Genomic DNA, 17,409 nt, shown 5'->3' on the forward strand with positions numbered 1-17,409 from the left:
ATTTGCAATGGAAGAAAATGAATAAAATGCTAGGTATTCACCTGAGTTGAGGGATGTATGATTTAGCTTGGTTGTGGTAATCATTTCACAGTATATATGTCTGTAAAATTATACAATTTATATACATAAAATTATTTTAGTGGCCACACCCACATCATATGGAAGTTCCCTAGCCAGGTACTGAATCCAAGCCCTAGCTGAGGCCTAGGCCACAGCTATGGCAAGGCCAGATTCTTTAACCCACTGTGCCAGGCCTGGGATGGAACCTGTGCCTCTACAGCAATCCAAGCAACTGCAGTCAGATTCATAATCAATTATGCCACAGAAGGAACTCCAAATATATACAATATATATAATTTCTCAATTATACTTCAATAAAGCTGGAGGATGAAAAGACAAAACTGTAGGAATGGAAATGAGTCAGTGTTTTCCAAGACCACTGTTTTCCAAGGTATAGACAGGAGATGCTACAAGGAGGCATGAGGAAATAGTTTTGGTGGTGAAACATTTTGAATATTGATTAACATGTTGATTACACTATATAGGTATTAATCAATACCTGCAGAACTTTCATGAAAAATGATGAATAGTATACTGTGAAGTTTGTGTTTTGAGTAAAACAGAGAAACAAAGAACTCTTACATTGAAATATCAGACAACTGGAAAATTTAATAGAAGACAAGAAACTACTTAAAATATCAGCCAAAAAATAAAAAAATTAAAATTTTGATGAAATATGCTAGTTCTTTATGAATGTAAAGGAAGAAGTGTTAAATGGAAATAGCTACCCAGTTTGTGGATAAGAATTCACAATTATCTAAAGACACAAATTTTTTCTCAATCAATCTTATCAAAAATAGTATGTGTATTTTTTACCAGACTAGCTTATTGAAAACTAATTTTTAAATATAAATGTGCAAGAATAAACAATTCTGATAATGTAAAGTAATAAAGGAGACCTAGATCTATGAGATATCAATGCCTATTATATATATTTTTTAGGACCACACCTGTGGAAGTTCCTGGGCTAAGGGTCAAAAAGGAACTGAAATTGCCAGCCTATGCCACAGACACAGCAACATGGAATCCAAGCCATAACTACAACTTACACCACTGCTCATGGCAATGCCAGATCCTTACTGCTGAGCCACAGTGGGAATGCCTCAATATGTATTTTAAAATTGATCATATTTCATGTTAAACAATAAAAGAGTAAAGAGTAAAAAAGAAAACACTGGGAGTTAATAGAGACATGATTTTTATCCAAACATAGACTATATTTTAGAATACAAAGTTGGGATATCAACTAATGAGGAAAAATAATTACTCATCTATAAAAATGGCCATCTTCAAAAATGATTAAAATTCAATCCCCACTTAACTCTTTACATTAAAGTGTAGATGGTTCAAAAATTTAAATATAAAACAGCAAAAATAGTTAAATTTTAAGTGTTGAAAAAACATGGGAGAATATTTTGGTAACATTGAAATAGGGAAATTCTGGAAGTTCCTGCTATGGCACAGGGGGTTAATGATTTAGATTGTGTCTGCTGCCAGTTTGATTCCCAGTGTGGCAAAGGGACTAAGGATATGTCATTGCAGCAGCTGTGGCCTAGATCACAGATGCCGCTCAGATTCGATCCCTGAGTCAGGAATTTCCCTATGCCACAAGTGTGACTGAAAAAGGAAAAGGAAAAAAAAAATAGGGAAATTCTTTCTAAGCAGGACATAAAAGACACAAAATATTGATATATTTAATTATATATTTCTACCTGACCAAAATATTCTGCACATTACAGAAACAACAAAATCAAATAATGAGCTAGAATAAAATAATAATTCCACAGACATGGTAAATGGAATAACTTCCTTAGTATGTGATTAAATCATAAAAATCATTATGGAGGAGTTCCTATTGTGGCTCAGTGGTAAGGAAATTGACAATTATCCTTGACTTTGCTGCTTTGATCCCTGATCTGGCTTAGTGGGTTAAGGATCCAGCATTTTCATGAGCTGTGGTGTAGGATGCAGAACTAGCTTGGCTCCAGCATTGCTGTAGACCAGCAGCTGCAGGTCCAATTTGACACCTAGCCTGGGAACTTCTATATGTTGTGAGTGCAGCTGTAAAATAAATAAATACATAAAAATCATTATGGAAAAAGTTCAGCAGTTAAAACATAAAATTCCTTAGTAGGTGATTCATGAAAAGGAATACAAATCACTTTTAAAATGTGAATAAAGACCAAAGTCAATTTGATGTCTTTCTAATTAAAGTATAAAAATGAAGCAAAATTTCTTTAATCAAACTGTCATATACAAAAAATGTTTATAAAGCACTGGTTTTTGGCAATGTGGTCAAAAAATATATTTTCCAGAATGAGGGGCATAATATGTTTTGTTCAAGGCTCTGGATAGCAATAAATAAGAACATCAACTTTTTATGGCTGCACCTGCAGGGATAGGGGTTGAATTAGGGCTGCAGCTACAACACCGTACCTAAAAATGAATCTAAATTTGACTTATTTTAAAGTTATTTAATTTCTTACCAAATAAGGAAAGTCACACATCAGAAGCATGATTTCCACTATTTATTCTTAGTCTTATCTGTGCAAATGTGTTCACAATCTGAAGAATGAGTTTTTAACTCACTCATAAGGATATGGAATTCTTCTTTTATCCAGTCTGATAACAGAGAGCAAAAGGCTGCATTATTCCTTGAGGAATACTCTAATTCATTTACATATCTGCTCATTTTCTCCATGGATTTTTCTGATTACTCAGAAGATTGTTTTTACTTACACTATATCTAATTTAAAAGAAATTTCATGGTGCACACACAAAAAGACAAAAAAAAAATACCATGTTAAAGGATTATTTATCAAAAAGACAAGGAAATCATGCTTACATAGGAAGACAGCTACCAGGCATTTCCCAAGAAAATGTGTCTCTAGTAACCTATTGTCTAACTTCAAAATAGAAAAATACCATTCAATTGTGCATTCCTTCTCATTCTACCATGTTGATGGTGCCAGCAGAGTTGACTTGATATTTTGAGAGAAATTCTTGTGATTTTCTTTTCTCCATGCTATACTTTAAACCTAACAAAGGACCTCCTAAAAGTTTTATGTCGGTTCTTAAAAGAATATCATTTTTTCCTGATATTGGCAAAGATACTGGACATTTTATCCCTTCTAAGCATATTTATCATTGAGTCTTAGTATTGGAATGTGTGTAAGACTGAGTCATGCTTAATGAAATTCACTGGGATTTTCCATAAATTTTAAAAGTACACATACATGTAAAAACACTACTAGGTTAAATCACATAAGTAGAGTGTGAAAGATGTAATACAGAGAAAAAAATTGCTTTAGAAGCATGATGAGATCATTGTCAGTCAAGAAAAAATACTAGCCCAGTTATTTTGTTTCAGTTAGATGAATTAATCAGACATTTCTCAACCTGCCACAGTGAGGGTTTGATAACTAAATTTATTCTGCCTTCACATTTGATATGAACTAAATTTATTCTGCCTTCACATTTGGTATGAACTAAATTTATTCTGCCTTCACATTTGGTTAGATATACAACATTTTATCAAAATTTAGAAGAAATAACAAATATTTTAATCTATTAAATTATTATTTTCTTAAATTTTAGGTATATGATCAATTAAAGAAACTGTGTTATGAGTGAGAACACCGAAATTAATAAATAGGTGGATGGGTAGGGGAGGAGAAGGGAATCATATAAAAGTTCCTTCCCACATGGATCTCAAAACAGTAAAGGAAAAATTTAATAAGGTAAGTATAGACTTATTCACTGCTTATTCCATAACAAATAGAGTTCTGCTACAGAAATTAGACAAAGAATACTACTCTGGATAATGCAATCAGAGAAGGCCTTTCTTAAAATGTGATGATTAGGTTTGCAGAATGGACAGTGACTCACAGACTTTGAAAAACTAATGGTTTATGAATGAGATAGATTGGGGGATCAGGGATCTACTGAGGGTTTGGGATGTACTTGCTTTCAAATTTGGTTGTAATGATTGTTGTACACCTATAAATGTAATAAAATTCATTAAGTAATTGAAAAATCAGAAATGGCTACTATTAAAAGCACTGTTACAGACAGTAAAATGAAGTAAAATTTAATTAAATAAAATTATCTCACTTCAGAGATGATATAATCTATATGAGTAAATTATAATAATCCAAAGGAATTTCTTTTATTAATATGTTAACAGAAAAAGTAACAAGAGTGTGCATTCCTCTTGTTTCTGATTTTTAATAGGAAAGATTTCAGCATTTCAATATTGAGATTAATGTGAGCTGTGGAACCATTATGCATGGCCTTTATTATGTTCACGTACATTCCATCTGTACACAATTTTTGGAGAGTTTTTTTTTTTTTTGGCTTTTTGCCTTTTAAAGGGCCACTTCCTGTGGTATATGGAGGTTCCCAGGATAGGGGTCAATCGGAGCTGTAGCCACTGGCCTACACCAGAGCCATAGCAATGCAGGATCTGAGCCATGTTTGTGACCTACACCACAGCTCATGGCAACACTGGATCCTTAAATCCACTGAGCGAGACCAGGGATTGAACCCAAATCCTCATGGTTCTTAGTTGGATTCATTAACCACTGCACCATGACAGGAACTCCTGGAGAGATTTTTATCATTAGAGAATGATAAATTTTTATGCCTGCAATGAACAACACAAAGAAGAAATTAGGAAAAATTTCCACTTTTAAAAGCACCAAAAAGAACATAATTATTGTCAAAACAATGTAAACCAAATACACTAATAATTTTTATGAGTAAAATAAGAGTAAACTAAAGAAAGAGGCAATAGTCTTCTGCAGAGAAAACTACAAAATATCACTGAAAGATGTTACAGAAGCTGTACCTAAATAAAAAGGTTGTCATGTGCTGGGAGGCTTAATTTTTTTTCTTTTTAAGGTCACATCTGCCACATATGGGTGAATCCAGGCTAGGGATCAAACTGAACCTGCCAGCCTGCACCACAGACACAGCAACACAGGTCTCAAGACATGTCTGTGACCTACACCACAGCTCACACCATATTCTTAACTCACTGTGGAAGGCCAGGGAAACAACTGGCATCCTCATGATTGTTCATAATTTGTTGAGCAAAAATGGAAACTCTACAGAATACTTAATGATATTCAGATGTCAACATTAGCTAGGATGATCTACATATTCAATTAAATATTATCAAAATTCAAAAAAATTTTTTTGCAGAAATAGAAAAATCCATCCTAAAATTCATACTAAATCTCAAGGGAATTCATATAGCCAAAGGAATCTTGAAAAAGAACAAATTCAGGGGTTTCCTATTCCTGAAACTAAAACATACTATAAATGTATAGGAATCTCAGCAACATGGTTTTGGCCTTGAGGCAGACATATATCAAGTAGTGATTTACATGGCAGAGTAGGAAAGTGCTGAGCTCACCTCCCCCCATGGGGATACAAAAAGACAACTATTTACAGAGCAAATACTGATGACAATGACCAGAAGACTGGAAAAAAAATTCCTCTACAACAAAAACATAAAAAAAGGAACTACAACAAAACAGGAAGCAGGAGACAATAGTGTCAAGACTCCCAAATGGGAGACACAAAAACAGGAGGATAATTACAATTGCAATGATTCTCTACCAAAATGGGAGGGGTCTGAGCCCCACTTTGAGATACCTAGTCAAGGAATCCTGTACCTGGAGGATGAGGAACCAAAATAATTTGCCTTCGAAGGCCAGTGGGGCTGACATTTGGAGGAGCCAGAAGACTGGGAAGTGGGCAGAAGCAGTCATTTGTAAAGGGCTTGGGTCAGACTTGCCTGATAATATTACAGAGCCTCCTAGAGAAGCAGGGAGAAATTGAGACTCACTCTGGGGATGTAGATGCAAGCAGCAGCCCTTTGGGGGAGCTCTCCTAGGATAGCTGGCAAGCTCCATTTTGGAACCCTCCTCCAAGCTTTGTAGTGATAGGACCCAGTCCTTCCCACCAGCCAGTGTATGTCAGTATTAGGGAGCCCCTCCTAGGCTGCTAGTTGGGCAGGAACACAACCTCACCTACCAGCAGCCTGGCTACCAGAGGAAGCTCTCAGGCCCCAGCCACCCACAACCATCTTTACCCACCAGGGTGAGCACCAGATCCAGAATCCCTTGGTCTCTCACCCCACCTATGGGCAGGTAAACGCTGCAGTTTGGGACATGCTGGCCTTGCCAGGAGAGACCTACCCAGTGTGTGGTTAAGAAATCACAGCTCTCTAAATGTACAAATTCTTTCTCAATCAAATCTTATGCAAAATACCAAACAGTTGTAGTTTTTACTATACTAGCTTATTGAAATTTAATTTCAAAACATGAACATGAAAAAATAGTAACAGATCTGATAATGAATAGTAATAGAGTCCTAGGCTTATGATACATCAAAGTATATTTTAAATCATAGTAATTATATCCTGTGTTAAATGGAACATGAATAAAGAGATCCCTGAAATGTCATATATTAAAACACAAAGTTGGGTTATGGGATGGAAAAAAAAAGATAATTAAAACATGACCTAAATGGAGAGATAAATCATTTAAGAGAATGGGAATATTTACTGTAATAAAATTATAAATTTTCTTCCAAAATAAATAAATAAAATAAAACACAAAGTTGGGATATCAAAGCCAGGGGGAAAAATAATAATGCATCTATAAAATAGCAATCCAGAAAAATAATTAAAATGTAATCCATACTTGACTCTGCACCAAAATGAAGTGTAGTTGATTTAAAGTTTTTAAATATAAAATATAAAGAAATAAAAAGATATTAAAATTAAATGTTGAAAACATGTGGAAGAATATATAGATAATGTTGAAACTGGGAAATTCTAAGACCTAAAACCATAAAATATTTATCAATTTAATTACATATATGTAATGGTATTTCTTCAAGGCCAAAAATATTATGCACAGTATAAAATAAAAAAATAAATCACAAGACAGAAAAAAAACTCCTCGTACAAGATAAATGAGATAATTTATTATACAATTAAATAATAAAAACCAATATGGAAAAAGATCAGTGATAAAACATAATACATAAAATCATTAATAGGCAATTCATTAAAAAGGAATACAAATCCTTTTACAAAGGTAAAAGGATGCCAAAATTCAAGTGTATTTATTTATTTGTAGCTAAAATATACAAATGAAATAATTTCTTTAATAAAATTTTAATATATCATAAAGGTTCATTAAGCATATGTTGTTCAGCATGTGGTCAAAAGGTACTTTCCAGACTGAAGGGATCAGTAAGTTTGGTCCAGGTCATGAATGGTATTTCAGCAATGCTACGAACATGAACAATTTCAATACATATACCAATTGACTCAGCAATGCCACCTCTAAGAATTCACACTTAGAAAATTTCAATAAGGTTTACTTGCAGAACATTTTCTCATAGAAAAACACTGAGGACAACATGAAGAGGCCTGGATACACCAATTTTAATATGTCTTTGTAGAAGAGTTAAGCAGATGAGGAAACAGAAAGAGTTAGGCCTATACAGACTGGCACATAAAGATTTTCAGGAGGCTGAGAAGAAAAATGCAAAAAATAGAGTCATAAAGGCAAATACATATATGCAAATATACTTAATTTTTGCAAAGATTATTACTTGAAGAACTTTAGAAAGAGACTAGAGTGACTGCCTCTGGAAGAAATAGGAGACTCTGGTAGGGGATGGGTAGGAGGTTTATTCTACAATATTGCATTTTGCATAAATTCAATTTTAAATGTCTTTTTATCCATTATACTTTCAACATTTTATTTTAAAAATTAAACATTACTTTAAAATATCATATCTAATGCAAATTAAAGTGAAGAAGATTATAATCTGTGCAGCATTAAATATTTTAACAATTACAACAAAATGATGAAGATAAAATAAAAAGAATATGCCTAAAATAAAACAGAATTAGAATGTATTAAAAGGAAATAAGTAATTAAGTAAACATGAGTGTAACTCTATAAAAATTTTATTGACTAATAAATTACATATTATTTATTGATTCCCTTTTTAAATGAATTACTTGTTTTTAGATGCAGTGATAAACAAGGCATTATAAAATGTAAAAAAGGAAACCACTATAAGTAGCACAAACTATTAGAATCTTTTTTAATTATAATGATCACAAATCCTTTAAAGTTTGCATCAAGTTTGTGAAGACATTTACATTCCAAGAAGATTGACCCTAATGCTAAATTACTCTTTTCTTGATGTATAGTGCACTTATTTACTACTTAATATGATATGATTTTCTCCAGAGCTTCTTCACAGCATTAGTCAACTCAGAATTTCTTAGACTATAAATTAATGGGTTCAGCATGGGGCTTATGGTTGTATAAAACACGCTCAATGATTTGTCAATGGGAAAGGTCTTGGCAGGTCTTGCATATATGAAAATACAAGGAACAAAGAAGCAGACAACAACAGTGATGTGGGAACCACAGGTGTGGAGGGCTTTCCACCTCCCTTCCTGACTCAGGTTCTTTAGAGAGTTAAAGATGACTCCATAAGACATGAGTAAGAGCAGAAAAAAAATAATGCACATCAGTCCTCCATTGGCCACCACTAAGATGCCAATGACATAGGTGTCAGTGCAGACGAGTTTCAACAAGGGGAACATGTCACACATAAAGTGATCAATGACATTGGGGCCACAGAATGGGAGCCCATAAATAGTGCTCAGTTGAATAACTGAGTGCAGAAAACCTCCAATACAGGACACCACCAGTAGCACAACACATACCCTTTGCCTCATGATAACCAAATAATGCAAGGGCTTACAAATGGCCACATAGCGGTCATAGGACATCACCAGCAGAAGAGAGATCTCTGACCCACCGAAAAGGTGCCCAGTAAAGAGCTGGGTCATGCAAGATTCAAAGGATATGGTATTGTATCCGAAGAACAAGTCTGAAATCAATCTGGGGGAAATTGAAGAAGAATAAATTAGGTCTATAGATGATAAACTAGCAAGAAAGAAGTACATCGGTGAGTTCAGGGTCTTACTGACAGTTATAGTCACAACAATGAGCAGGTTGCCCACCACAGTCAAAATGTAGAAGAGCAAGAATATAACAAAAAGGACTTTCTGCTCCTTTGGATTCTGTGTGAGGCCCAGGAGGATAAAGAAAGTCTCATTTTTCCTTGGTTCCATCTAGTCTGTACAGGAACTGACTTCACATATTAGAAGTAGTTTACCTAAAAAACAGTGGGGGAAACTTTTTAATGTGTTATAAATTTAACCTTTTACTTATCCATTCAATTATAGGAATATGTATAAAATTTCTACTTATGGCATAGAGATTGTGATTACCAAACTGAATAAAGCATAGTTCCCTGTGCTTAGTGATATGATAGAAGACAAGGGATCAGACAATTCCAGATCCATGTAACAAATATGGCTGTGAGTATATTCATACAATTCCAGATTCACAGTGTACGAATATGTTAATCAAAATGGAATCAAAGTCTCACAGAGGAAGCATTCTTTTTTTGTAGAGTTTTAAAAGGAAAAGTGATTAACAAGAGAAGAAGGGAATTCCATGAAAAGTTGCACCATGTCTAAAGTCAAAAATGTGTAATACTGAAGGCCCATATAAAAAAATTTCCATCATTTGTGTGAATACATGAATAGAACATTACTGTTTTGGATTGTTTGAAACCATACTGAGACTTCTTTCCTAGGGTCCTGCACTGGATATTCCTCCTTTCCCAAAAATGCATGCTAAAGCACTTTTACTTTGTATCTCAGACCCTGTATTTCCACTTATTTTCAACCTTGAAGAGGCAATATCTACAACTTGAACATCTATATTTGGATATCAATTTAGTATATATAAAAGCAAAATTTAAATTTTCCACAATACAAAGGGAGTTCCCAATCTCATTAAATGGTACCACCTTCCGTGTAATTATTCAGACAAAAAAAAAGGAAAAAACTCCCAAAATTTTTCACTCCTTATTGTTCTTATATTACTTATTTATACCTTTATCCCATCCTCTTTTCTTTACTTTCAAAATACATCCCAAATTTGATCATCCCCCTTGTCCTCCATTTTCCTCCTGGCCCACAGAAAGAGCCTCTTGACATGTCTCTCCACTTGTATTCTGGACTCCAACAATGTGTTCTCCTGAAACATCCCAGATTACTCTCACAATGTTTTACATGTTCTGACTTATCACTACACTTCTTAAACTCTTAGAGTGGATTCCAACCATGCACACACAATTTAATACATCACCTTGAAATTTACAGTAACAACAAATATAATCCCATTTCATAGTTTAGGAAACTTAATGTACAGAATATCTCATTATTTTTCCCAAGGTCACACATTTTTAAGTGGTAAACCTAGAACTGAATCTAAATTTGACTTATTCAAAGTAATTTAATTTCTTACATAATAAAGTCGCACAACTCTGAAGGATTATTTCCACTATTAATCTTACCTGTGGAGGCTTATTCACAAAATGAAGAATGAGTTTTTAACTCACTCCTAGGGATATGGAATTATTCTTTCATCTGGTTTAACAACAGAGGGTAAAAGCCTTCACTATTACTTGAGGAAATTGTTTATTTGCATATCTGCTCAATTTCTCCATGGATTTTTCTGATTACTCAGAAAATTGTTTTTATTTGCACTCTATCTTATTTAAAATAAATGTCATGATGCACACAAAATATAGACAAAAAATACTATGTTATAGGATAATTTGTCAAAAAGACATGCAAATCCTATGTTTACATAGGAAGATAGTGATCAATCATTTCCCAAGAAATTTTATTTTGAGTAACATATTGTCCTACTAATTTCAAAACAGAAAAATTCCATTCAGTGGTACAGTCCTTCTAATTTTATCTTATTGGTAGAGCCAGCATAGTTGACTTGAGATTTTGAGATAAATTCATGTGCTTTTCTTTCCTTCATGCTATACTTTAAACCTAACAAAGGACCTCCTGAACAATTCATATCAGTTTTTAAAAAGATATCATATTTTTTTCTCCTGATATTGGCAAAGATCACTGGACTTTTTATCCCTTCTAAGCATATTTATCATTGAGTCTTAGAATTGGAATGTGTCCAAGACTGATGATTAATTAAATTCACTGGGAGTTTTCAGAAAAATTTAAAAGTACACATACATGTAAAAACACTAGTAGGTTAAATCACACAGTTAGGGTGAGAAAGAGATGAAGCAGAAAAAAAAATAGCCTTAGAACCACAACGAGGCCATTGTCAGTCAAGAATAAAATATCAGCTCAGTCATTTGGTTCCAGTTAGATTAATTAACCAGAGATCCCAAACCTGCCATGGCGAGTGTTTATTTCTTTTATTTGATACTAAAATTATTTTACCTTCAAGTTAGGTTAGACTTAAAAAAATTTTATCACCAATTTAGATGCAATATCTAATTTTATGTATTAAATTATGATTTTTAATGACTTTTTAAAAATTTGAGGTACCTATTCAATGAAATGTTTCAAGTGAGAACATAAAAATTAATAAAATGGAAGTTGGTGAGGAATCACGTAAAAGTTCTTTCCTGAGTGAATCTTATATTCTTACAAAAGAGTAAAATAATAAAGCAAAAAATTTAGTAAGGTAAGTATAGAATTATTCACAGCTTACAATATAACAAATAGAGTGCTGTTGCAGAAATTAGAGGGAGAATCTTACTATGAATAATGTAATCAGAGAAAGCATTTCTTAAAATGTGATGATTAGGCTCAGATCCAAAGGATAGGAAATGGGGAGTTACCATTACGGTTCAGCAGTAAGGAACCCAACTAGCATTCATAAGGATGAGGGTCAGATTCCCAGCCTTGCTCAGTGGGTTAAGAATTGGGCATTGCCATAAGCTGGTGTGTAGGCTGCAGATGCAACTCAGATCCCAAGTTACTGTGGCTGTGGCATAGGCTAGCAGCCATAGCTCAGATTCTAAATGCCTAGCCTGGGAACTTCATATGCTGCAGGTGCAGCCCTAAAAAGATTAAAAAAAAAGATAGGAAATGGCTACCATTGGAAGCACTCTAGGGGTAGAATCAGAGCTGCAGCTGCTTGCCTATAGCTGTGTCTGTGACCTACAGCACAGCTCAGAGCAACACTGGATCCTTAACCAACTGAACAAGGCCAGGGATTGAACCTGCATGCTCATGGATCCTAATAAGGTTCCTATCTGCAGAGCCATAATGGGGATACCTTTTTTGTTTTTTTAAAAAAGAAAAATGTAACAGACAGAATATTTTGTATGTAATGCAACTGAAATAGAATATTATATATTACATTATATATTATATACATTATGTATAGTATATAATAAAATTAAATATACTCACTAATAGAATTAAATGGTTTCACTAGAATGGACAAAATGGCAAGACTACAACTAAAAAAAAACAGCTTCAGAAAATAATGTTAAAGATAAGTGCATAAATTGATTAAAAATCATTGAAAATGGAAAAATTTTATTAATTGCATTTTTTTATCAAATCCCTCCTTATATGTGTTACAACTTTCCAGTCAATGTGATAAATAAGACATTATATAGAGAGTTGGCATTATATCAGGTAAACATATTACTGCCCAATCATACAGTTAACACTTTATTATAATAAATGATTTAAAGGAAAGGAATAGGTCAGTTTTAAGAGGCATTTAGTTTCCAAGAGGTCGAAACTAAAAGTCATATGATCCTCTTCATGTTGAATGTCAGACTTACCTACAAGATAGGGTGCTGCTTCTCCGGAGCTTCTTCATAGCATTAGTAAACTCAGAATTTCTTAGACTGTAGATTAATGGGCTCAGAATGAGGGTTATGATTGTATAAAACACACTCAACAGTTTGTCAATGGAGAAAGTATTGGCAAGTCTTGCATACATGAAAATACAGGGAACAAAGAAACAGACAACCACAGTGATGTGGGAACCACAGGTCTGGAGGGCTTTCTTCTTCCGTTCCTGACTCAGGTTCTTTAGAGAGTGCAAGATGACTCCATAAGACATGAGTGAGAGCAGAAAGACAATACTGAAGATCAGTCCTCCCTTAGCCACGACTAAGAAGCCAATGACAGAGGTGTCGGTGCAGACAAGTGTCTATAAAACATACATGTCATAGATGAAGTGATCAATGACATTGGGGCCACAGAATGGAAGCCCATAAATAGTGCTCAGTTGAATTCCTGAGTGCAGAAAACCTCCAGTACAGGACCAAACCAGCAGCACAAAACACAGCCTTTGGCCCATGGTAACCAAATAACGCAAGGGCTTACAGATGGCCACATAGCCATCACCAGCAGAAGACCTCTGATCTACCAAATAAGTACTTTGTAAAAAGTTGTGCCATACAAAATTTGAAAGATACGATATTTTCCCCAAAGAGCAGATGTGAAATTAATTTGGGGGAGATGACTGAAGAATTAAGTGGCATCCGTAAATGAAAAGCTAGCAAGAAAAAAGTACATTGGTGAGCCCAGAGTGTTACTGAAAGTAACAGTCACAACAATGAACATGTTCCCCACCACAGTCAAAATGTAGAAGAGCAAAAACATAACAAAAAGGACTTTCTGTTCATTTGGATTCTGTGTGAGGCCCAGGAGGACAAAGTAAGTCACATTGTTCCTTGGTTCCAACTATTATTTTATGAATACTGATTTCAGATATTAGAAATAGTTCACCTAAAAAACAAAGAAAAGATATTTGAAAGTATTATCAGCTTAATATTTTCTTTTTTAATTCAAATTTTAAAATGCCTTTGGAGGATCTATTTGCATCATATGACCTGCCATAGAAATTAGGGTTACCATTTGAAAAGTAATAATTTGCATCTATGAACCCCAAACTCCCCATCCATCCCACTCCCTCCCCCATTCCCCTAGGCAACAATAAATCTTTTCTCTATGTTCACAAGTCTATTTCTGTTTATAATGGATAAGCAATATGCTCCTACTATATAGCACAAAGAGCTATCTATGTCTTGTCTCTTGGGATAGACCATGATGGACAGCAGAAGTTGGCACAAAACTGTTAATCAACTATATTCCAATTTAAAAATTGGGTGTACCATTTTGAATAATCTTATGTTTCCATGTTCTCAGTGATTTGACATATAATAATGTGATTATATATTTTAAGCCATTTCAATAAATACCATTATAAATATATTCATATTGTGCTAAGAAACATTTGAATCAAGGTGTGATTGGAAAGTACTTCCCAGAGGAAACAATGCTTTAGTGGAGTTTAAATGAGAAGTGAGAAAACAAAAAAGTATAGGAAGAGAATAACATAAAAAGCTGCACCATGTATAAAGCCACAAAACTGTCATACTGAGGATTCATTTAATACAATCTAAATCCTCAAAGTCAGTAAAAATAAATTTTAATGTAAGGGTATAGACCAAAGTCATTGCATTAGTTGCTAGGAGGATGGCCTATTAAGAACAATAATTGTTCATCCTGTTTTTAATAAGATGTTCTTCATTCCTTTTGAGGCCTCAAACTAACAGCATATTTCTAGCAACATTCTGTTCATCATGAGATATACTTTCTCTCAGATGATAGGTACTTTCCCTACAACCTTCCCAGCCCCCAAATCTTTACTAGTTTGTAGAAATTCTATGACAAAGCAGCATAAGCAGTAGAACTTTATCACCACATCATTGTGGATGCTAGAAATTCAAAATCAAGGTGTCGACAGTATTGGATGCTCCTCAAGACTGTGAGGAAATGACCTGTTCCATACCTCCTTCCTTGGCTTAAAGATGAATGCATTTAAGTTTGCAAGATGTTTTCCATGTAAGCATGTCTGTATCCAAATTCTCCTCTTTATGAGAAAACCAATAACATCGGAGAGTCACCCAAGGGATTTTATTTTAACTCAGTTACCTTTGTAAAGAACATATATCCAAATAAGGTCACATTTTAAAGTTTTGGGGATTGGGACAGCAACATGTAAATTTTAAGAGGACACAATAGAACCATAGTTGTATGATCGGACATATCATGTAACCCACAGCAATAGTTGTCCCAGATAGTCTAACACTACGCTACAACCTCCTTCTTAGTGAGTGTCTTTACTTGGATCCTCTTTTTTGTTCACCATAATAGCTAAATCACTCTAAAACTGTGTGCCTTCAGTCTCTATCTCTCCCTTAATTTTCAAACTTGTACATGCAGCTATCTAATTGATTTCTTGAAATAAACATAAACTTCATATTTATAAAACTAAATATTTAATTTTCCACAATAAACTTACTCCTTCCTAGATATTCCCTAACTAAATGGAACCATTTTGCATATCATTGTTTAGAATTTATATTGGACAGTATCTTTCACTTCTTTGCTTCTCTTGCATTACTTACTGAAAATTATAATTAGTTTCATTGACTCTCCTTCTAAAATATATTCCAAATTTGATCATTAATGCACCATACCATTCCTTCCTTTATCTAATCCAGTAGCCTCCTTCAAGTTTTCTCTGCTTTTGTTCTTTGCTTCATGAAATAGTCTCATGAAGCAGCCCAAGTAATTTTTTTTTGGCTGCACCTACAGCATGTTAAAATTCCCAGGCTAGGGATCCTAGCCCATCTGCAGCAGCAACCTAAGCTGCTGTTAACCAGCAGCACCACAATCAAACTCCTAATATTCTTTAAATCTTATACAAATTCTATTATTCCCCTGTTGAAAACCTCTAAAGTTGATTTCTTTAACACTCTTTAAAATCAAATTCCCTGGTATATGTTTGGCTAAGAGACCATAGATGACTTAGAAGCTGGCTGCCTCCCCAAACTCATGTCTTAACAATTCTCCATGTTCATTCTGCTCAAGACTTCATATTAGTCCTCAAACATGGAAAGTGCTTTTCCATCTCTTTAGATCCATCAGTTCTTTTGCAGATGTTAATTTCAGACATAAGTTTTTACCTCTAACATGATGATTATAAATGTCTCATCCTGCTTAATATCCTCAGTTTATATATCATGAAAGCCAAAAAGGTTTATGACACTGGGTTTCACATGACCCTTATCATTAATGTATATGCAGAAACAGTTCTATGTTACTTAAAATGTCTATAAAATTCTCTTTTAGAAAATATATCACTTTTATAGTAAAAGATATTTCAGAACCAGTAAATTATATTTTCATAAATCTAGGTGTAATACCTTAAATAAGTGGCAGTCACCACACAGGGTCATAATTTGCATACTAGTAAATGAGATTACAACCCTGAGTTTTTGTATCTAGTAGACTAAAATATATGAACATATGTAACACAGTTCTTGCACTAATATAGATAATCACTCTTCATTTTCTTTTCATTTTTCTGCTGTACAGCATGGGGACCAAGTTACACATACACACAATTTCTCCTCCCACTTTTGTGTTGTGATGTAACTATGTAGACATAATTCTCAATTCTACACAGCAGGATCTCTTTATAAATCCACTCCAAGAGCAATAGCTTGCATCCGTTAACCCCGAGCTCCTGATCCCTCCCACTCCCTCCATCTCCCCCCAGCAGCCACAAGTCTATGCTCCAAGTCTATGATTTTCTTTTCTGTGGAAAGTTTCATTTGTGCTATATATTAGATTCCAGTTATAAGTGATATCATATGGTATTTGTCTTTGTCTTTCTGGCTCATTTCACTCAGTATGAGTGTCTCTAGTTCCATCCATGGTGCTGCAAATGGCATTATGTCATTCTTTTTATGGCTGAGTAGTATTCCATTGTGTATATATACTACATCTTCCTAATCAAATCATCTGTCATGGACATTTGGGTTGTTTCCATGTCCTGGCTATTGTGAATAGTGCTGCAATGAACATGCAGGTGCATGTGTCTTTTTGAAGGAAAGTTTTGTCTGGATATATGCCCAAGAGTGGGATTGTGGGGTCATATGGAAGTTCTATGTATAGATTTCTAAGGTATCTCCAAACTGTTCTCCATAGTGGCTGTACCAGTTTACATTCCCACCAAGAGTACAGGAGGATTCCCTTTTCTCCACAGCCCCCTCCAGCACTTGTTATTTGTGGACTTATGAACGATGGCCATTCTGACTGGTGTGAGGTGGTATCTCATGGTAATTTTGATTTGCATTTCTCTAATAATCAGGGATGTTAAGCATTTTTAATGTGCTTGTGGGCCATCTGTATATCTCCTTGGAGAATATTCTATTCAGGTCTCTTGCCCATTTTTCCATTGGATGATTGGCTTTTTTGCTGTTGAATTGTATAAGTTGCTTGTATATCCTAGAGACTAAGCCCTTGTCCATTGCATGGTTTGAAACTATTTTCTCCCATTCTGTAAGTTGTCTTTTTGTTTT

The 17,409-nt window shown here is 34.3% G+C and overlaps 1 protein-coding gene and 1 pseudogene across 1 annotated transcript; both read right to left on the reverse strand.

Annotated features, from left to right (window-relative positions):
• Nucleotides 1–8,317: 8,317 nt before the first annotated feature.
• LOC110258285 (olfactory receptor 4A47-like) lies at nt 8,318–9,241 on the reverse strand. Its single transcript, XM_021081455.1, has one exon. The coding sequence runs from the start codon at nt 9,239–9,241 to the stop codon at nt 8,318–8,320; it is 924 nt and encodes a 307-aa protein (XP_020937114.1).
• A 40-nt stretch (nt 9,242–9,281) lies between these two features.
• Nucleotides 9,282–13,717, reverse strand: LOC110258286 (annotated as a pseudogene).
• Between the last annotated feature and the right edge of the window lie 3,692 nt (nt 13,718–17,409).

Source organism: Sus scrofa, unplaced genomic scaffold, assembly GCF_000003025.6.
Source record: "Sus scrofa isolate TJ Tabasco breed Duroc unplaced genomic scaffold, Sscrofa11.1 Contig1800, whole genome shotgun sequence".
NCBI lineage: Eukaryota > Metazoa > Chordata > Mammalia > Artiodactyla > Suidae > Sus > Sus scrofa.